This window comes from Prionailurus bengalensis, chromosome C1 (assembly GCF_016509475.1).
Source record: "Prionailurus bengalensis isolate Pbe53 chromosome C1, Fcat_Pben_1.1_paternal_pri, whole genome shotgun sequence".
NCBI lineage: Eukaryota > Metazoa > Chordata > Mammalia > Carnivora > Felidae > Prionailurus > Prionailurus bengalensis.
Window position 1 is genome coordinate 80,330,028 of NC_057345.1, and position 22,422 is coordinate 80,352,449.

General features: G+C 35.1%; 1 protein-coding gene across 5 annotated transcripts in view; it reads right to left on the reverse strand.

Moving 5' to 3' along the window:
- Positions 1 to 22,422, reverse strand: part of ARHGAP29 (Rho GTPase activating protein 29) — a 66,545-nt gene that overhangs the window by 38,323 nt on the left and 5,800 nt on the right. For 4 of the 5 annotated variants that reach the window (XM_043575616.1, XM_043575613.1, XM_043575615.1 and 1 more), the window contains one exon: positions 6,876 to 7,010. In XM_043575616.1, the coding sequence (XP_043431551.1) occupies positions 6,876 to 7,010 (135 nt within the window). Of the gene's footprint in view, positions 1 to 5,167; positions 5,293 to 6,875; positions 7,011 to 22,422 lie in introns of those variants that run through there. The other variant, XM_043575617.1, reaches the window with a different exon arrangement.

A 22,422-nucleotide genomic window follows, 5' to 3' on the forward strand; every position in this document is an offset into this window, starting at 1 on the left:
GCTCTGGTAAGACTTTATTTACAAAAATAGGCAGGCCAGATTTGGCCCACCAGAAGTAGTTTGCTGAGCCTGGTTAAGAGGATGGGTCCCGAAGCCAGTCTGCCTAGGTTAAATCTAACTATGTCTCCTACTAAGTTAAGTAACACAACTGCTCTGTGCCTCAGTTTCCTTATTTATAAAATATGGACGATAGTATGTATTTTGAGAACTGTTATAAAAACTGAATGAACTCAGAACAGAGCCTGCTACACAGAAAATGCTCAATAAATGTTAGTTATTATTTTCACTCAAAACCACTTTGAACACTGGCAACAAAAACCTATTGGTCAAACTTGGAGGCCTTTTTTCTTCCAAGTTTTCATCCTACCTGACTACTCTGCAATTCTCAACAACTCTACCACCTAATTTGTGTGCAACCTTGGGCAAACCTCTCTATGTCCCAAGCTTCCTTATCTGCAAAGTAAGAGTTGACAGAACAATATAGTATTGACCTGAAAAATTTGCTGTGCAGATTAATAGCATAATCCAAGCAAAATTTAACAGTGTCTAGCATACAGGAAGTGTATCGTCAATAATGTGTGCTATTACTACTACAAATATTAACCACTTGCTTCCATCTTGAAGTCTTCTGCACTGTTAGAAGCAGTCTGTTATAGATAGTAACTAGAAGGAGAGGGCTTCAGAGTTTCAGACCAGAGTTCAAATCTAACCATTACCACTTCTGGAGTTATTCTGGATACATCACCTCACTGCAATTTCTTCGTCTGTAAAATGGTGTATTATTCAAAGAAATGTCAAGCACTTAGAGTACCCTGCTTGATAGTGAACATGGTGCCCTCACGTTCTATATCTATCTATTGACAATTTTACTTAATAGTCATTCCACTCAGCCTGCAGTTCTCACTTTGGTTCTCTTCTCTATACATTATGCCCACAGAATCACATCCTCTTTCATATCTTTGAGGTAAATGGATCCTTAAAAACTACCTGTCTAGTTTTAACCTCTGAGCTCCAGATCCACACTTCCAATGGTCTGTTTGATATATTCCTTCTGCTTCCCAGGCTTTACCCGCATTATAATCTCAACATGTCCTAATTGAACTCTACCCTCTCTTCTAGTCTGCCCTTTAAGCCAACTCTTTTCCATACATTTCTTAGCTCATTATCTTTACTTTCAAGATGCCTCTAAAATATTTTCTTCCTTTCCATTCCCACTGCCACTTAGTTCAAAAGGCCAAATTTTACTTCTAGTCTGGACTATTTAACAACCTGCTAACTGGTTTCTCTGTCTCCACTCTCTTCTTCCTATTAGACATTCTTCAAAATTCCATCAAAATTCTGCTCAAGGTTTAAATAATTGTCTCCCTTGGGTTCCTTATTAAGTCACTAAGCACTAAGGCACATTTAGTATCTCTTTAAGAAGTCACATGAATAGCTTTCATACATATCATCTATTAGTGACTTTCAAACTTTTTTGACCACAACCTTGCGTAAGAAATACATATTATATCATGACCAAGTATACCATACACACATAATAGTTATAAGTTATATAACACCTATAAAGTTTCTGAAACATTCTTAGGTCTTTTTTTTTTTTTTTTACGTTTATTTATTTATTTTGAGAGACAAAGAGTGAGCAGGGGAGGGGCAGAGAGAAAGAGAAAGAATTCCAAGCAGGCTCTGTGCAGCACAGAGCCTGATGTGAGGGTCCATCTCATGAACCGTGAGATCATGACCTGAGCTGAAATCAAGAGTAGGATGCTTAACCGACTGAGTCACCCAGAAACCCCACATCCTTACATCTGATACAATAGTGTTGTATTCTGGTTTTTCTTTTCTATTCTCTTTTGTATTTTAAAAATGTTGGTCACAATCCACTAACCTGATGTCATAAATTAGGGACCACAGGTGAAAACCACTGAATTAAAAGATATAATGAAGCAAATTTTCACCTTATGCATGGGAAAAAAATGTTTAGGGGAAAAAACAAACCAAAAACAGTAAGACTTACAAAATGAAAACCTTAAGATGCTTCTGAGAAACATAAAAGACAACTTGAAGAAATGAAATGCATACTATGTTTTCAGAAATGCTAAGTATATAACTTCTCCTTAATTCATAACTTTAATTATGACTTTATGAATTTATAAACCTTACTCATCCCCTCAAAAATACCCATAGATATTTTTGGGAACTACATAAGCCAATTCAAAAGTCCTGATGGAAAAATAAAATCCTGAACAAAAAGAGTAATAGAAAGAGGAGTTACTCCTTTCAGACACTAAAACATACTTTACAACTACAATAAAGATGGTGTGTATTGGCACATGACTAAACAAATCAGTGGGACATAATACGGTCCAAACATGGATATAAACACATATGACAGTTTAGTGTACTTATGATAAAAATGGCATCTCAAATCAGTCAGGAAAAGATGAATTATGTGATAAGTAAGCCAGACATGTAGATACTCTAGAATGTATCAAGGACTTAAATTTAGTAAATGACACCATGACAACATTCAATGAAAAAACACTGGAGAGGGGCGCCTGGGTGGTGCAGTCGGTTAAGCGTCCGACTTCAGCCAGGTCACGATCTCGCGATCTCGCGGTCTCGCGGTCCGTGAGTTCAAGCCCCGCGTCAGGCTCTGGGCTGATGGCTCAGAGCCTGGAGCCTGTTTCCGATTCTGTGTCTCCCTCTCTCTCTGCCCCTCCCCCGTTCATGCTCTGTCTCTCTCTGTCTCCAAAATAAATAAACGTTGAAAAAAAAAATTTAAAAAAACAAACAAACAAACAAAAAAACACTGGAGAATGCTATTATAATCTCAGAGCAGGGAAGTCCTTCCTATTACTTAAAACCCAAGAACCATACAAAAGATTGATAAATTTATTCTTTTTTTTAATGTTTATTTATTTTTGAGAGAAAGAGGGCTGGGGAGAGGCAGAGAGAGAGGGAGACAGAGGATGTGAAGCAGGCTCCGCACTGACAGCACAGAGCCCGATGTGGGGTCTGAACTCATGAACTGTGAGATCATGACCTGGGCCAGAGTCAGACACTTAACCAACTGAGCCACCCAGGTTCCCAAGACTGATAAATTTAAATGCAAAAATAAAATAAAATACCATAAGCACATCAAAAGATAAAGGAAGTCTGCAACTTACATCAAAGTTTAAGGACTAATTTCACTTAACACAGAGTTTCTACAAATCAAAATAGAAAAAAAAGACCAACCATCAAAAAAAAGGGTCAACTCACATAGAAGGATGTATAAATGCCTCCAAAGCATATGAAAAGACAACTGCACTCAAAATAAGGGAAATGCAAATCAAATCTACACCGAGATGCCAATTTTTACTATTAGACTGGATAACAAAGTGTGGTAACCAACTGTGTTGGCAAAGGTGCAGTAAATCAGCATTTTCAGCACTGCTATCAGAAAGGCAGAACCACTGCAAAGGGTGTTTAGCAATATCAGAAATACAAATACAAATGAATAAGGCTATTCATCAAAGCATTATTTGTAACAGAAAAAAACTGGAAACAATCCAAACATCTATTAGTGAACTGGTTAAATAAATTATATAGCACATAAATATAACAGATTACCATGCAGCTTTGAAAAAAACAGAACAAATCACAACAAAAGAATTAGGAAATGCTTTATGTACAGAACATAAACAATGAGCAAGGAGCAAAAAGGCTACCATTTGTGTAAAAAGGAGGGTAAAGAAGAGAACATATTGTATCATTTATATATGCATAACATGTCTTTGGAAAGATACACAAAAAAATCAATAATAGTTGTCGCTTATCCAGGTAAAGGAAAGGGTAGCTAAATGAGATAAAATAGACACTTCACTGTTGAATACTCTTTTATGCCATTTGCATTATGAACCATTTGAATGTACTGCCTATTAGAAAATTAAGTTTTCAAAACAGAAAGAAGACACGAGGCTTCTACAATTTTAGATATGTAATTAAAAGCTTTTTTGTCAATTTTTTGTCAATTTTTAAATCTAGAGCAAAATACAGATCATGAAAAACCTAAATAAATGGTCCTAGTCCTATTAATTTATATTACCAGACTGACCAAAATAACTATAAATCATGAAAACACAAATACTTAAGTACCTAACAAATTACTGAGCGCTGAAGATGTCTTTTATCTACTTCAAAAATAAGCTGTATCTCTCTTACCATATTGCAAATATTTTGTCAGACTGAACTTCCTGCTTGGAAACAGGAGGAGACACAGGAAATACAAATCACTATTAGAATGAATGAGGAAAACCTTATCTTTTAAAGTTTTTAATTTAAAGTTTTAAAATGTTCTTTTAAAGTTATTAAAAAGGTAAATTCCAAAGTTAAAATAAAAAGTAAAAGGAGTTAAAGATTCCAATTTCATTCCAATGCATTTAGTATGCAGAGGAAGCAGACAGACTTTATGCATTAACACCTGTAGTAGCACAAACAAGATTAGACCTCCATGATTCTAAAGTCATTCTATGTTTGTCATCTTTTAATGTTTTGGTATATTTGTCAAATGCATCGACAGTGAAGACATTCAGAACAAGTCATGTCACCTTTGTTTTTTTAAATGTAATCACGGGTTTAAAACAAAATGATCTTCACATTCCTGTCAGCTTTCTGATCCTAATGTATGACAGCTTTTTTCTTTAAATTTTCCCCCTTTAAAATAGAAATAAAAACACGCTTTTACAGGTTTTTTTTAAATATTAAAATAGCATATGCAAAATATCTAGATTGCCAGAGAACAGAGATTCAAAAATAGTTTCTACCTCCCCCTTGCCTTTCCAGGGTTTTAAAATTAAATTATCATTAGAAGAAAAAATTAAGTATGTTTGAATTTGACCTCGATTTTTCGGGTCACTGAATATTTTTCATTTGAGGTATCAGTGATGTTCTTAGATGGCCTCAACAATAAGAGTGAGCTGGAAAGGTTTTATTTAAACACATAAATTTATACCAAGGAAAACACAATTTAAAAAATTTTCTAATCTCATGGGGCATACTGAAACAGAAGTTTAGGAACAAAAAAGTAATCTTTTAAATTTCACCCAACACAAAAGTAAAATTGTAACAATAATCCCAAGGGTAAAGACACTCATAGTGGGAGATAATATTCAAAAGATTGCTTTACCTCAAAGGAAAAAAGATCTCCAAGGCAGCTGAGAGGCCACTTTCTTCAAGTCTGTTTCTGGAATGTGGACACCAACTATACACAGGCACACTCCTTCCCCAGGACATCCTGACTGCACACAATAGCTACTGACAACAATTGAATGAACTGTGGTCGCTATTTCCAAGCATGGAAATTTTACTATCTATAGACGCAAATTTCCCTATCTAAGTTAAATGACACTTATAAACAATCTATTTAAAAACAAATTTGGTTACCAAGCACATTTTTAAAAGTCGCAACAGAAACTACCCATTTTTCTCATTTAAAGCCATCTATATGTTTCTCAATGTTTGAAATACGGGGGAAAAAAAAAGAACCACACAAACACAATACATCTATGTCAAAAACAGAGGAAGTGTTCCTCAGGTATATGGACCATATTTTATTGACAAGCTTTTTATTTTGTCCTCATGCCTCACTCATCCCTTGACACTTGCCCTTTGCCTTCTCTAGATAGGAGTGTGTTCACCAATTGCACCATGTTCTTCACATCCAGATTTCTCGTGCAAGTGCCCCAAATCACAGTCCCAACCTCCACCACCCCATCTCAAAAATGCCCACTCAACCTCTGAGACTCAGTACAGTAATTTCCCTGCCCCCAAGAATCCTTTCCTTTCCTTACTCAACCTGCAGGTAATCACTTTCTACAATTACATTACTTGAATTCATATTACTTGTAAGTGACATATAACACTGACAATCACTTCTTGTACTCTAATTTAAAATTCCATGACATCTTTCTCCAGACCATCTCCTTACTTCTTAGGTGTTCATCAGGTTTCTCCATCCTCTCTCTGTCCCTGGGATCTCTTACTCAGCCTGTATTTACTCTGCACAGTCTGAGTTGGTCACCTTCTTCCATTACCACCTAGACACCACACCTTTCAGGTCTGCCTCTTCAACTCACATTAATCATCAACATCCTGCATTTCATCAAATCAGTATCCATCCCCTCCTCTAGAACAACCACATTCCACCTCCACCACACTCAAGCTTCTGCCTTAGATCAGACTGCCAATCCACATCCAGTCCCTTATTTCTACTAACCTCCTAACTGAATTCCGTCTCATTCTTCTCAAATACTCCCTTCACTTTCAATCCTTTTTATATACTGTAGTCCAGAAAAACAGATTCTAACACTTTGGGTGGCAAGTCCTTTCATTAGAGGATAAATCCTAATTCTTCATTCTTTATTATATGTAATACACGTGTGTGTATTTATCCATACATATAATTAGTTTCACTTTTTTTACATTAAAAAAAGTCTTTTTCTCTATTCACCTCCCTCCTTTAAGTGGAGTTGCTACAAATTACCATTTTCCAGCACCAATTGTCCTCACAAAACAAAGACTTTTGTACACTAATGACCTACTTCAAAAGAGCATGCCCTCTTTCAAAAAACTCAAAAATTTTAAATATCATTTGTTTAATTTATTTCAGGTAGTATTTTTAGGCTGCTTCCTGCCAAATAAGTTTTAATTTTCGAAAGGAAAAGAGTTTTAGGTGTGACTCCGTGGGAATATCCACATATCAAAGTATACATAACTCCTACTGACACGTGATACCAATACCACATGGGGAGATGGCACTATAGTCATTATAGACCAAAATGTATCACTTGGATGCCTTTTGCCCACACCACCCACATTTAATAGATCTTTCTTACCTTTTACTTTTGCAGTAAGCATTTCTGCAGCATTTTGAAGATCAACAGAATTGAGGTTCTGATGTTTATTCATTACAGATTTTAAAACACGGAGGAGTTCATCCAGACGTATATGAATGACTTCTTTAAAGCAATCTTAAAGAAAAAAAAAAGGTTTGTTTCCCACCAGGTTTCAGGAATGCAAACTATGACAGATCATTTTGAAACACACTTTAAGTAGAAGCAGTGGCCCCACAATTTTTGCCCACTATACGTTCACTTGTGTTTTCACCATTGCAGTTAGTATATATAGTTTATACAGCCTTCAAAAATTCATAATCGTTTTAAGTCAGTAAAGATTTCAGTTACAGTCAAGTTAGTACTACCTTTTTCAGTTTTCCCAGTCTAAATATGTCTCCAGATTTCCTTTGAGGCAACTTCGAGGTCAGTTTTTCCTGTTTTATAGTTTCAACCATAACATGCTTTAGAATATATATGGTAACAGAATTAAAGCTCAAAAATGCCTGGTATATAAACTAATACTAAAGAACACTTACATGTCAAGTTTCCATATTAGAATTGATTCTTTGCATTAGGTAATTATTAGATTAAAAGTCATATAAGAACTACCATTTGACCTGCCCATTTTAAAAACCTGTGATATAATTTGCATATGATAAAATACACAGATCTTTATATGGTTCAATGAATTTGTGTGCTTTTAGGAAAATCGAATTTGTTGCCAATGATGAAAAATTGAGACATCATTCCAAAAATTCCAGATTTCTGGAATTTACTCTTGAAAACTCAAAATCTGGTTATAGCAGGCTCACATCCTCCTTGGCCATAAGCAGCTGTAACAAAGCAGCACTGCTCTCTTGGGTACCCCCTTCTTCCCAGTCTCTACCTGTCTACCCCAAGCCTGCTCTGCTCATTTATACCAACTCTGGGCAGATGGAGGCAGGCAGGATTTTATAATCCCTGGAAATAAGGTGGCCATATGAATTATCATTCAAACCAAAACACTCTAAGCAAGTAAAAAGGGTAATGCTACCCATAATCGTGTCAGCACAATAGGCATATTCCTGGACTGTCATCCCAGGCAAATAAGAACGTATAATCACCCTAAACTTTGAAATCCCTCAAGTAATCCTCAAACATCTAAAAGGACAACCACCTTAAATGCAATACTCTGATGTAATATTCCTTTCTGTAGCCTTACATATAGCGCTAGTTTAATAATAGTTAACATTTATTAAGGGGTTCCTAGGTGCTAGGCACTGTTAAAAGCACTTAAAAAGGTATTATCTCATTTAACTTTCATATCAATCTAATTAGGTAGATAATTTTAAAATACCTATTGTACAGTTGAGAATATTGAGGTACACCTAAGTTCACCAAGTTACTAAACTGTGGGGCCAGAATTTGAACCCAGAGAGTATAATTACAGAAGCCATGCTCTTAATGTTACACTGCCTCCCTACTGAAATAGCTTAAAAAGCAAACAAAACCCATTTTTTAAACACAATGTCATCTTATACAAATTTTTCAGAAATGTTAAAAAGATAACCATCAGAAAGAAAAACTGTCTTTAGATTAAAAAACAAAAATGAAAAATTCTACCACCATCTACCAAATATTCCATTCATTAACTACACTATCAAGAGAAAAAAAATATGTATAAGAGGTGTAGGCAAGGTAGGGAGGTAGATCTATCAGGGCAAAGAGTATTCCAGGAAGAGGCAAACAATAGTTCAGGGAGAGATGGAAGCAGAGAGAACAGAGTACCTTCAGGAGAAAACATGACTCATTCATCCAATAAATTTTAATTTTAAAGGTGCTGGCCTAAGTAGCCTTAGAATGAGTGAGTCTATAAGACTAAAAGAAAACAAAACGCACAAAAGTATTATACTCTATTGTATTGACAAAGTGCTTCCAATGAGGCTTTGGTTAATGATTCTGATGTTGTTATACATATGTACTGGAATTGAACAACTGGGTAAATGGATGGGGGATGGTGGGAACCAGGAATCTCACTGTTGGCACAGAAATCCACAAATAAACAGGAGAAGGAGGCTATAAGGATCCATACTGTGGTAGATTACAGTTGGATGCTTCATAAACCTATGTTTATGGAGCACCTGGCTGGCTCAGTCAGTAGGGCATGCAACTCTTCATCTTGGGGTTGTGAGTTCAAGCCCCACGTTGGGTATAGAGATCATTTAAAAATAAAAGCTTTAAAAAACGAATTCATGTTTAGCTTAATACAGACACAGGTGGCTGTATCTAATATAGAAATGTTTATAGATATGTGTATTTACACAGGTTAGTATACACACATACATTTCTTTGATCTGTCCACTGAAAGGGCCTAAAGGAAATGAAACCTATCACTGTGAGTTTGGTTTCTAATACTGTTCTCTAATAAAAGGAAAAGGAACCAGGGCTTCTTAGAGAAAGGGATGACCCTAGGACCGGGGAAGGAAACATGCAAGATGAGTTAGAAGGATCCAGTAGAACCAGAAAGTAAGAGCTTAGAAAAACTAACCCTCACACTGAATAAGGTATGCCAAGAGCACAAAGGAGCCAACTGAGAGAGCTCCTAATGGCCAAAGCTAGAAAAATTTGAGCAACAAATAAAGTAGTACTGGATCATAACCCAAAATATAAAATAAATATAAATGAGCACATACTGACACAAATGAATAAATTAACACGTGAAAGAGAAGAGACAAATCTCTTGTATAGAAGAATGCCAAATAGGGGCGCCTGGGTGGCGCAGTCGGTTAAGCGTCCGACTTCAGCCAGGTCACGATCTCGCGGTCCGTGAGTTCGAGCCCCGCGTCAGGCTCTGGGCTGATGGCTCAGAGCCTGGAGCCTGTTTCCGATTCTGTCTCCCTCTCTCTCTGCCCCTCCCCTGTTCATGCTCTGTCTCTCTCTGTCCCCAAAATAAATAAATGTTGAAAAAAAAAATTAAAAAAAAAAAAAAAAAAAAGAATGCCAAATAATTTATGTAGATCTTTTGTCCTCAAGGAGGTGGAGCATGCACATAGTGACTTCCTTCCAAAGAATACAGTAGAGAAAGGTGAACAAAATGAGTAACTTTAAAGTAGAGAAACTTTACTATTAAAGACAGGTGATCAAGGTCAACATTAACAGTGATATACCACGTTTATATTAATTATTCTTGACATGATCCATGATGAAAATGGCACTTCACATATGTTATCTTCCTCCTCAATATCCCAATCTAATCATGAGAAAAACATCAAATTCTAATCAAGGTACATCCTACAAAAAAACTAGTACTCCCTAAAATCGTAAAGGTCATCAGGGCGCCTGGGTGGCTCAGTCAGTTACGCATCCAACTTCAGCTCAGGTCATGATCTCATGGTTTGTGGGTTGGGGCCGCATGTCCGGCCTTGTGCTGACAGCTCAGCGCCTGGAGCCTGCTTCAGATTCTTTGTTTCCCTCTCTTTCTGCCCCTCCCCAGCTCACGGTCTGTCTCTCTCTCAAAAATAAAATAGACATTAAAAAAATAAATAAATATGGGAATGCAAGCTGGTGCACCCACTCTGGAAAGCAGTATGGAGGTTCCTCAAAAAACAAAACATAGAACTACCCTACAACCCAGCAATTGCACTACTAGGCATTTACCCATGGGATACAGGTGTGCTGTTTCAAAGGGACACATGCACCCCCATGTTTATAGCAGCACTATCAATAATAGCCAAAGTATGGAAAGACCCCAAATGTCCATCGATGGATGAATGGATAAAGAAGATGTGGTGTACACACACACACACACACACAGACACACACACACACACACACACACAATGGAGTATTACTCAGCAATCAAAAAGAATGAAATCTGGCCATTTGCAACTACGTGGATGGAACTGGAGGGTATTACGCTAAGTGAAATTAGAAAAAGACAAAAATCATATGACTTCACTCATATGAGAACTTTAAGAGACAAAACAGATGAACATAAGGGAAGGGAAACAAAAATAATATAAAAACGGGGGGGGCAAAACAGAAGAGACTCATAAATATGGAGAACTGAGGGTTACTGGAGAGGTTGTGGGAGGGGGGATGGGCTAAATGGGTAAGGGGCACTAAGGAATCTACTCCTGAAATCACTGTTGCACTATATGCTAATTTGGATGTAAATTTTTAAAAATAAAAATAAAATTTAAATAAATAAATAATAAAATAAAATAACTGTCAAGGTCATCCAAAGTGAAGAAAGTCTGAGAAACTGTCACAATCACGAACAGCCTAAGGAGACATGAGAATTAAATGTAATAGGATAGGATCCTAGAAGAGAAAAACAACATTAGGAACAATTTATGGCAATATGAATAAACTATGGGCTTTAATCAATAAGAATGCATCATTAGTATCAAATATTGGTTCATTAACAGATGTACTCTACTAATGTAAGATATTAATAAATAAGGAAAACTGGGTATAAGAATATATGGGAATTCTCTATACGATCTTCTCAGTTTTTCTGTAAATCAAAAACTGTTCTAAAAATAAGGTCTATTTAAGCCAAAGTAAGGAAAGAGCCCAAATGTCCATTGACAGATGAATGGATAGAGAAGATGTGGTATATATATACAATGGAGTATCAGCTGGCAATCAAAAAGCATGAAATCTTGCCATTTGCAACAACGAGAATGGAACTAGAAAGTATTATGCTAAACGAAATAAGTCAGAGAAAGACAAATATCATATGAATTCACTCATATGAGGAATTTAAGATACAAAAGAGATGAACATAAGGGAAGGGAAGCAAAAAGAATACAAAAACAAGGAGGAGGACAAAACGTAAGAGACTCAAATACAGAGAACTGAGGGTTGCTGAAGGGGCTGTGGGTGGGGGGGATGGGCTAAATAGGTAAGGGGCATTAAGGAAGACACTGGGGATGAGCACTGGGTGTTATACACAGGGGATGAATCACTAGAATCTACTCCTGAAAACAAGATTGCACTATATGCTAACTTGGATGTAAATTAAAAATAAATTAATTAAAAATATACATATAATAAAAAAAATAAGGTCTATTTAAAAAATGACATACAAATGGGCAAGAAATATTAGGAATTTTATGTACTGTTGGAATTTTCCCCATAAATATATGTTACTTTTATAATTAAACATTTACTTTAATTCCTAGGGAAAATGTGGTATGCAATTTAAAGAATTATCTTAAATGATCACTATATGGTCTGTTTTATAATTGTGTATGTTAGCTCATTCAGTAGGTTTACTTGGTTGAAACAATACAGCTTAGTGGTTGGTTAAAAACATTATCTCTAGAACCAGACTGCTTGAATTTGAACTTCAGTTCCATGGTTCATAAACCTTGGGTGAGTTACTTAACCTCTCGGTGCCTCAGTTTCCTCATCCATAAAAGGAAGATAATGGTAGCTACTTTATAGGATTATTGGATTAAATGAGTTAAAACACATAATGTACTTGGAACAGTGGCCAGAACATAGTAAGCCCTCCATAAATGTTTATAGCTATTTTTATTAGTGTATGCAATAGTAGAAACAGGTTAATAACATAGATTAGGTCTGAAATGGAACCTCATAGCTTTGAAATAAAACAAACTTCTGGAAAATAATACAATTTGAATAGCTTAAAAAAAATAACATATAAAAAACAAAATAAAGCTAGTTAATGGTAATACTGCTGCCTACTTATCAAAATCAAGGTTGAATGATTATCTAATATCATAAAACCTAACCTATGTTAGTCCTAAAAAAGAGAAAGGAAAGCCAGTTATCTCTGTCCTGTATTCTTGATGTTTCACAACAAAATCTACAGATATTAATACACTTGGGGAATGCTGTAAAAATACTTATTTTAAGATCTCAGGTCAAAAGAGCTTGATTGTGGAGTGTCAACAACCATCAATATTCAAAATTAGTGTTGGGTATTAAGCAAGAACTACAAGATACTAATGGCTTAAGTGCCTAAATAAACCAAGGTAATAAATTCTGGACTTTTCAGAGCCAAGGAAATTAAATATGTGGAATTAAATATATTTCAAAACTATTATGTTTTTCAATTTTCTTAGTTTTAATTTCTAACACAATAAATAGTAACAGATACAGCCCACACAAAGAAAAATCTTCAGGATCCTCAATAATTTTTAACAGTATTAAGAGGTCTTAAGAATCCCTACCATGGTTTTTCTTAAAAATCACTGCAAAACATTCCAATAACTGTTAGCATAAATGTTTTATCAACTTGAAATTCTTTTTTTCCTATAAGGAAGCCTTTATAAATAGATATTGAAGTTGTTTCAAATCAAACTATAAAAAACAGTAACTGAGTTCTTTAGTAATAAATTTCAGAAGTGTCTCAAATTACCCTGTAATTCCAATTTCCTGTAACTGAACACTTTTCTGAAGCCTATAAATCAGAAATAAACATGATAGCTACTTTTTAGAAATGTTAATTACAAGGATTCATAAACTTTCCTGAGTAGATGAGTCAACTACTAGAACATCAGTATGTCCTGATAATACTTCAAATGGGACTTAATAATTTAGCAAGCTCTTAATTATGTATTATAAGTGGTAAAAAAAAGAAGTTCCATTTTTACCAAATGTTCTTTCCCCTTATAATAGACTAAAGCTATCTCATGTTATTTTTATGAAGCAAAAAGCCTCTTAAACTGAAAATACAACTTTGTAAAAAGGGCTTAAGGAATTTAAGCAGCTCTTTCACCAACAGTACTCTTCCCACTCCACACCCCCCCCACACCGCCCCCCAAAAACAGTTGCAGTAATGAGCAAAGCAAATGAGGTTAGTAACTGTTCTTCCCCAATACAAAAGAAAGCTGTAAGTGGCTAATTGGTGTGATAGAAAATAATGGATTCGGGGGGGGGGGGGGGGGGGGGGCCTGGCTGGCTCAGTCAATAGAGCAGGCAACTCTTGATCTCAGGGTTTTTCACATCAGGTGTGGAGCCTACTCAAAAAAAAAAAAGAATAGATTTAGATCAAGAAACCTGGGTTCCAATGCTTGATCTTCCACTTCCTTGAAATAACCATATGCAACTAACTCTTAGTTTCTCTAATCCCTGATTTATCATCCATAGAACAGAATTAGTAAGAACACTGTTCTAGCTACCGTGTTATTGTGAATGTCAAATAAATGAACAAAAACAAAACTGTTTTACTGACTTAATACACATAAATAGCTATTATTTCTGTTAAACCTGTAAGCCAAACTAAATACCTTTGACAATAGATTTGTCTCACATAGAACTACATTCAACAAATACACTTACAGCAAGGTCCTACAATATTTTGGCTAATGGAAAAGAGACCTTTAAGTTTCAATTTCATTTTACATGTAAATTCTAAATTAATGAATTAACTAGAAATAAAGTTATTAAAGATATATTTTATAATATTTCTATTTTTATCACGTTATAGTATTTAATTTAGTCATATAACTAAATACAAGACCATTTTTAAGTTTTATAGTGCCCACATTGTAAATGCAATGAAATTTATACTACAAAGATATTCAATATGCAGTATTATAACATTCAGCCAAAATCTTAATACTAGTTATCTAGAAGAGTAAAACTCCTGTATCCCAATGTTTGCTTGTTTATCTACCATCCCTGTAATATGGTAATTTGAATTTTAATTTATTGTTTCACTCATTTGTGCCACTTATTTTCGGCTTCACTCAGCTTATCAAGTGAAAACAGATTAGCTAGCTCCATTTTTTGGTTCTCATATATTAACACAATACCACAGTGTTTATATTGCAAACATTTCATGGAAATGCTTAAGTAAATAAATGAAAAAACCATGGTGTTTTCCTTGATTTAAAAAAAACTGACAATAATTTTTAAAACCAGTCTTGTTAATTCAGCTTAACCTCTGTGGGAAAGCAATGAAAACAAGGAGGAAAATTAAGTTTCAGAACATATCACTAGGAAACTCCCCTTTTTTGCTGTAATGACTTCTGAATTTACATGATAAAAGCAAAGCCTGAACAGCAGCTTTCTTTATCCAGCCACTTGGGGATTATAAAATAAATAGCTGACGTTCAAAAACACTCATTGTAAGAGCTTTACAAATATGAACTCTAATGTTCACAACATCTCACTGATGTAGGTACTATTATTTCCTTTCAACAGATGTAGAAACTGAGGCACTGAGAAGGTAAGTAACTTGCTCAAGGCTATATACAACCAGCAAGTGTCAGAATGAGGATTCCACCTCAGTGTTCCACCTCTAGAATTGTGCTCTTGATCACTAGGATACATTAACATGATTAAAGAAGTTATAGCTTAATGACAGGTGATCTGCAGTCTGTAACTTCTAATCAAATATGCCAGTTACTATTATAAACGGTGTTAAATTATATAAACCATTCTAGGCAAATGCAAAAAACAGTCTCCTAAGAGCTGATACATGTGTCATGAATGAGCTACCTATATTTCACACTTCATTCCTCAAATGTTCACTTCTAAGTCATAACCTATCAACATTTACCTGAACTTCTCCTAAGTGCTATCCATTAGAAATCACTTCTGGAGAGGTTTCCTTCTAAAAGAACACAGTAGGAGGACATATCTAAGACTAGCAACCTAATGTTTTCAATATTTCACAAAATTTCTGGCACAATATAGAGGATGAAAGTTAAATATTAATATAAATATTAAGTATTAAGTTAAATATAAATATTCATCAATGGTAAAATTAACACTCATTGATATTTGTTGAAATAAATTTACACATTCTCCTATATATTCACCTGAGGAAATCTTAATTAATCAACAAGACAGGATTTCAATTGAAACTCTGAAAATTTATGCAGAACTTCCCTGTCACGACTGAATGTATTAGTTAATGGCATTAATTTTTTTTTTTAAGTTTACTTGAGAGAGAGAGAGCGCGCGCGTGTATTTGAGAAAGAGAGAGAGCGCGCGTGAGCGAGCAGGGGAGGGGCAGAGAGAGAGGGAGAAAATCCCAAGCATGCTCCATGCTGTCAGCAAAGAGCCCAACGCAGGGCTTGAACTCACGAACTGTGAGATCATGACCTGAGCCAAAAGCAAGAGTCAGACGCTTAATCCACTGAGCCTGAGCCACCCAGGTGCCCAAGCATTAAACTTTTTATCTAACTTCTCCTATTCAAAAAAATTTGCTTTACAAAGTTAACATAACTCTTCTGACTAAAGTTCTGCCAAATTCAGGACCTACACAGAATTCATCAGAAGTTAATCACTTATAAGATTCAGTTATATTTTTATAAAATAAAAGTGATACACCCTTAAATTAGAAAGTTCTTTTTTAATTAGAGAACTTTATTTGAAACAGATGATAAAGTTTTATCTTCCTTTCTAGCCTATTTAAAGAACAAAACAGGGGCGCCTGGGTGGCTCAGTTAAGCATCTGACTCTTGATCTCGGCTCAGGTCAAGATCTCACAGTTTGTGAGTTCAAGACCTGCATTGGGTTCTGCACTGACAGAGGGGAGCCTGCTTGTGATTCTCTCTCTCCCTCTCTGCCCCTCCCCTGCTCTCTCTCTCTCAAAAATAAACAAACATTTGAAAAAATAAAGGACAAAATAAAATAAGGCACCATTGTCACAACAGTAAACTTTTATTAAAATCCATTCTTAAAATAATGTTACATAATAAAGAAGATGTAAGAAGTATTAGACTAACTACTGATTTTCCTTAAAATATATTTTACAGTGGCAATGGACCCTTCTAAGTGCTGAGTGCAGAAAAATTAAGTGATTTGCACTATTCTTTCTAATCTAATTAAAAAGCCTTGCACCTTTCAAAATCACTGTTGAACCTCCTTGAATGGTGTTTTACCTGGAAATGAGGAGGTATGCCACAGAGTTTAAGATTATTCTATGAACTAGAACTATGAACTAGAACAACACTTATGAACACTTATGTTCTGTTCTTTGGAATTCAGAACACATTATTCCTCAGGGGGACAGCTGTGAACTTGAAGTAGTTTATACAGCACATATGTTAATCTGCAGTGTTAAATATAAACACAGACAGTATATGTATAACAGGGTGCATTCAGCATTTTAATATAAAATGTAAAATTTGGCCTTGTAATTATTCATACTGCACCTTAATAGCACTGGATAGAAATCTAAAACTTCAAATTCCACATGTGCTACTTATATAAGAGAAGAGGATAACCTCCTCCTGGAAATAAACAGTGGTCAGAGAAGCAGCAAACTCTATCAGTCATCCTATCTAAGTATGTGTTTTCAAAGTCCTCTGATGTCGCACATTAAACTCTCCATTTTTATTTGTAAATAAAAAGAGCAAAAACAAACTGCATACTTATCTTTCATATTACCACAGAGCTCTTTGGTAGATGCTTATTTCTGTCATCAGTTCCTCAACAACTATGGCAATATGAGTTTCACATTCTCACTTGGGAAATTTTCACAAATACCACACTTAAGATAGTTATCATAAAATTCACCTTTAAAAAATCCTATAGGGGCACCTGGCAGCTCAGTCATTTAAACATCCGACTCTTGGTTTCAGCTCAGGTCATGATCTCACAGTTCATGAGTTCAAGCCTTGCACTGGGCTCTGTGCTGACAGCATGAAGCCTGCGTGGGATTCTCTCTCTCCCTCTCTCCCTGCCCCTCCCCCACTCCCACTGTGTCTCTCTCTCTCTCTCTCTCTCTCAAAATAAATAAACTTAAAAACTTTTTTAAAAATAAAAATTAAAAAATTCTATAGACTGGTGGGAGGCAGATGTCCTCTAAAATGCATTATATAAAGACATACACTTAACTGTCTTCTCTAGCTCTGAACTCTTCAATATTCAGAACAATGTAGAATCTCCAACTCCAATCAAATTTTGGGAATCACAGAATTATAAAACTGATAGCATCTGGTATAGCACCTCATTCTTAAATCATTAAATGACTTAAACCATATTCTAAAACTAGTCAGTAGCAGAACAAGGCCTAGAACCTAGAAAATGTGATTCTCTTTCCGGAGCTCTTCTGCCATCAATTACTGACAATTTTTATCAATTTGTATAATTGGGCTGGAAACTGATCTGCTAGTTCAAATCAAAGAAGGGCCTGAAAGCTATATACTTCAAAAGCAACTTAACAGGATTCCAAATAGACTAAGAGTTCCTACTTCTAGGTAAAATTTTCTTAAATTTGCTCTGATAACTTTTTCTAGGTTTCTTTTAATGCTATAGAATTAAAAAATATTTATAGTTCAAGAATTCATCTGAATGTTCTTGATATTGATAAAGATCAAATGTCTATGCCAGCACCATCCAATAGAAATTTCTGCAATAGTGTAAATATTTATATCTTCCACTGTCCAAGATGATAGCCACTAGCCACATGTGGCTAATAAGCACTTGAAATGTGGGTACTGCAACTGAGGAGCTGAATTTATGTTAATTAAACAGCCACATTTCTAGAGATTACCATATTGGACAGTGCAGGTCTAGATAATCTCCACTAAAAACAGAACTGGTTGATGAAATAATGAAGACTGAGTGGTATTTTTAAAGTACTTGCCATGTGAAGCAGTTGAGACACCAAGGAAAGAAACACCATTCTGCATTTATAACCTCCAGATTCCAAACGAAATCACTATATATCAGCAATGAGAGGTTGATGAAATCACACAACCTACGTTATACATACAACTCATCTGTGAAATGGGGCTAAAAGTACCTGTCTTTGGGGGCACCTGGGTTGCTCAGTCTGTTGAGCATCAGACTCTTGATTTTAGCTCTTGTCATGATCTCACGGTTCATAGGATTGAGCACCACATTGGGCTCTGCTCTCATAGTACAAAGCTTGCTTGGGATTCTTTTTCCCTCTCTCTTTGCCCCTCCTCCACTCATGCAGGCGCTTGCTCTCTCTCTCTCTCTCTCTCTCTCTCTCTCTCTCTCAAAAATAAACATTTAAAAAATAATAAAAATAAAATTTCCTGTGACTTAGTAAATATGGAAATAAAATGGAAATCACTATGTTTAAAAAAAAAAAAAAGGTACCTGCCTTTGTGGAACTCTGTGATTAAATGCTGTTTCCCTGTAAAATGTAAAGCACCATATATAATTAAGTATCATTTCTAGAACTAGTTTGAGAAAAAGGAAAACATGGCTGTAAACCAATCACAAAGCTGTTAATCCAAGCCTAGCCTCAAAAATATGAACACCGGAAGCAACAGTCAACTGATTTTGCATATCATTGCCTCATGACAGGTAACGTATATAAAGAAAATGGTATTCAGATTAAACCAAAAAGTGATTTAACTGTATACCTACATTCTGTATTCTTAAAAGCTAACTTTTCAGCAATTTTAACAGCCAATTGATATGAATTAAAGGGTAACAATGCCAATAATTTGGCATCCTTCCTCTTAAGGAGGCAAAAGACAAAATATTGACAAGGCCACTGACAAGGCTCTGTCACTCCAAAAGGAAAACAGTGAAACAGCTCTCTGTCTGACCAGTTTACAACTGTGGTGGAATAAAGAACAGCAGAAGTCCAGGGAAATTTCTCAATACCCAGAAGACAAAAGTATGGCCCATGTCTAGTGTAAAGGTATATAATAACACCATATTAAATAATTACAGAATTTTAAACTTTTTATCTGCTTTCCTGAAGATTATATCTTGTGTGATTCTTATAATAATTCTGTTAAGGAATAGTCTGATACTCTAACAAGCTAGAAACCATAACCAAGATTAGACACAAACATATTATTATGTAGCATTCTTATTATATATAATGAGGTGAATTTATATATTTATATATAGTCCCTTGTTTAGGAAAAACAAACAAAAAAAGTTTCTATCGACTCAAAACTAGTATATTTCTGGATCTTGATAACAAGGATCCAAAGACAGAAAATAAATTCTTGTTAAATCCAAGGTTTATTTTGAGATAGCATACACATATCCTTTTAACTCTGATTGAAGAACCAAACATTAAAATCAATCCAAGGTAAATAATGAAAATTCTCTGACCACAGCTTACTAATGACAGCGCTGGTTATCCAAAAGATGGTTTTTACATTTTAAAAATTAATTTACCAGCCATAAATGGCAAGCATTTTTATTATTAGCAATAAAATCAAGTATTTAAATTTTGAAGTACTGGATTTCTTATTAAAAAGATAGTATCTTTACAAAATGTTAATACTAAATGTCCATAAAAACTTTGTTTCCATATGCCTCCTTTCATCTCAGGGGTTAGCCTCCTTTTGCCATATTATAAATTTTTCTCCTTTTTCACTTAGAATCAACTTTCAATCCTCTTCCTTCCTAGTCTCTGAATTGTCTATTCACAAATTAAAACTCACATTAAAAAAACTGAAGTTAAAGAGTTGTCCAACTTGTTTTAAATTACTATCATTTTAAATCTGTGAGAGAAGAGATAAATATGCAAGATCAGGATTGTTAAATGATATCAATCCCCTGAGAACACAAATAAAAACAAAAATCAGACCTAAGAATCTTATTTATATTAATGAACATTTACTTAAATTGATACATTAAAGAAAACCATACTTTACCCTAAATTGAGGTAAATGATTTGTCAACCAAGACATCATTTTAAATTTCACTTTCAAAACTAACCCAGTTAATGAACTTACATCAAAAAGAATGACTCTTACTGTAAAATTTTCAAAACTAATTTAAAACAATTAACCCAATTAAGAACAAGCCTTTATTTAAAGCTAGGCTTTTTAAAATAAATGGCAGATAGTGTCATTTAGCAGAAATTTGTTCCCAGTATAATGCTTAAAGTATTTAAAATACCTTTTCACAATAAATTAAAACTTTATTACCATTGAATCAACTATAATTAGACTTGAAAATCAAGCTATTAAAATGAACAAGAATATAGGCAACTTATTTATATATATATTTATATATAGTCTCAAAAACATGATTTATGTGACTGTTTTAAGGAAAATTCAAATACTAAAATTTTGAGGCTACAATTCAAGTCCAGTTATTTTGGGCATTTCAAATTGAAAAATTAGGTTAGAAATAAACTCTTTTTTTTTTAATTTTTTGGGGCGCCTGGGTGGCGCAGTCGGTTAAGTGTCCGACTTCAGCCAGGTCACGATCTCGCGGTCCGTGAGTTCGAGCCCCGCGTCAGGCTCTGGGCTGATGGCTCAGAGCCTGGAGCCTGTTTCTGATTCTGTGTCTCCCTCTCTCTCTGCCCCTCCCCTGTTCATGCTCTGTCTCTCTCTGTCCCAAAAATAAATAAACGTTGAAAAAAAAGAAATAAACTCTTAAAAGCAGCATACTTGTACTAAAAGCATCTTAGTACAAGATGTGATTTTATGATATTTCTAGAACATGTATCAGAAAATGAATATTTAACATATATACAAAAAATATTTATTAAACATTTATGTCTATGAAGCCCAAGGAGGTCTCATATAAATAAAACTAGTATCTTCATTCTCTACATCCAGATCTACCATTATGAATATGGAAATGAACTACTATTTATCACAATAGAATAGGGGCTGTATCTTTTTTATCACTGCCATCAAATATGAATATAAAACAGGCATCAAAAGTTAAAAGACTTAGAGACTAAGATCAAGTTGGGGAATGCAGATGTGTGTAACTCTTTAGAAGAATCAAGTCTTGGGCTTCATTGTCCATTTCTAACTAGACAGAGAATAAATTCTGTGACTATCCCTTAATTCTATAATAGGTTATATATGGGAGGAGCACCTGGGTGGCTTAGTCCGTTAAGCCTCTGACTTCGGCTCAGGTCATGATCTCACCGTTCGTGAGTTCAAGCCCCGTGTCAGACTCTGTGCTGACAGCTCAGAGCCTGGAACCTGCTTCAGATTCTGTGTGTCCCTCTCTCTCTGCCCCTCCCTTGCTTGCACCCTGTCTCTCTCTCTCAAAAATAAATAAACATTAAAAAAAATTTTTTAATAGGTTATGTAGAACAGCAAAACAGAATTGTGATTTTTGAGAAACAAAATTCACTCAAATGCAGAGATTCTAGATTAAGTTTTAGGAACAATATAGAAAACTAAATCTAGGTATAAGTATCAAAAATGTAAATTATAGGGGCGCCTGGGTGGCGCAGTCGGTTAAGCGTCCGACTTCAGCCAGGTCCCGATCTCGCGGTCCGGGAGTTCGAGCCCCGCGTCGGGCTCTGGGCTGATGGCTCAGAGCCTGGAGCCTGTTTCCGATTCTGTGTCTCCCTCTCTCTCTGCCCCTCCCCCGTTCATGCTCTGTCTCTCTCTGTCCCAAAAATAAATAAACGTTGAAAAAAAAAATTTTTTTAAATAAAAATAAAAAAAAAATGTAAATTATAAACATTAGTTTGCTTTTTATAGACCAATCAATGCACCGTGGTACCATTAACAAGAAGGTTACAATTTCAATGATCTAAAATTTTTCCATGTTCAAATGGGCCCAACTGCTAAGAAGCAAAGACTGAGTTTTGGTTTTTGTATTATTATTTCCTCACATCTACCAACGCTTCTATTATGTATTATACTATATCTAATAA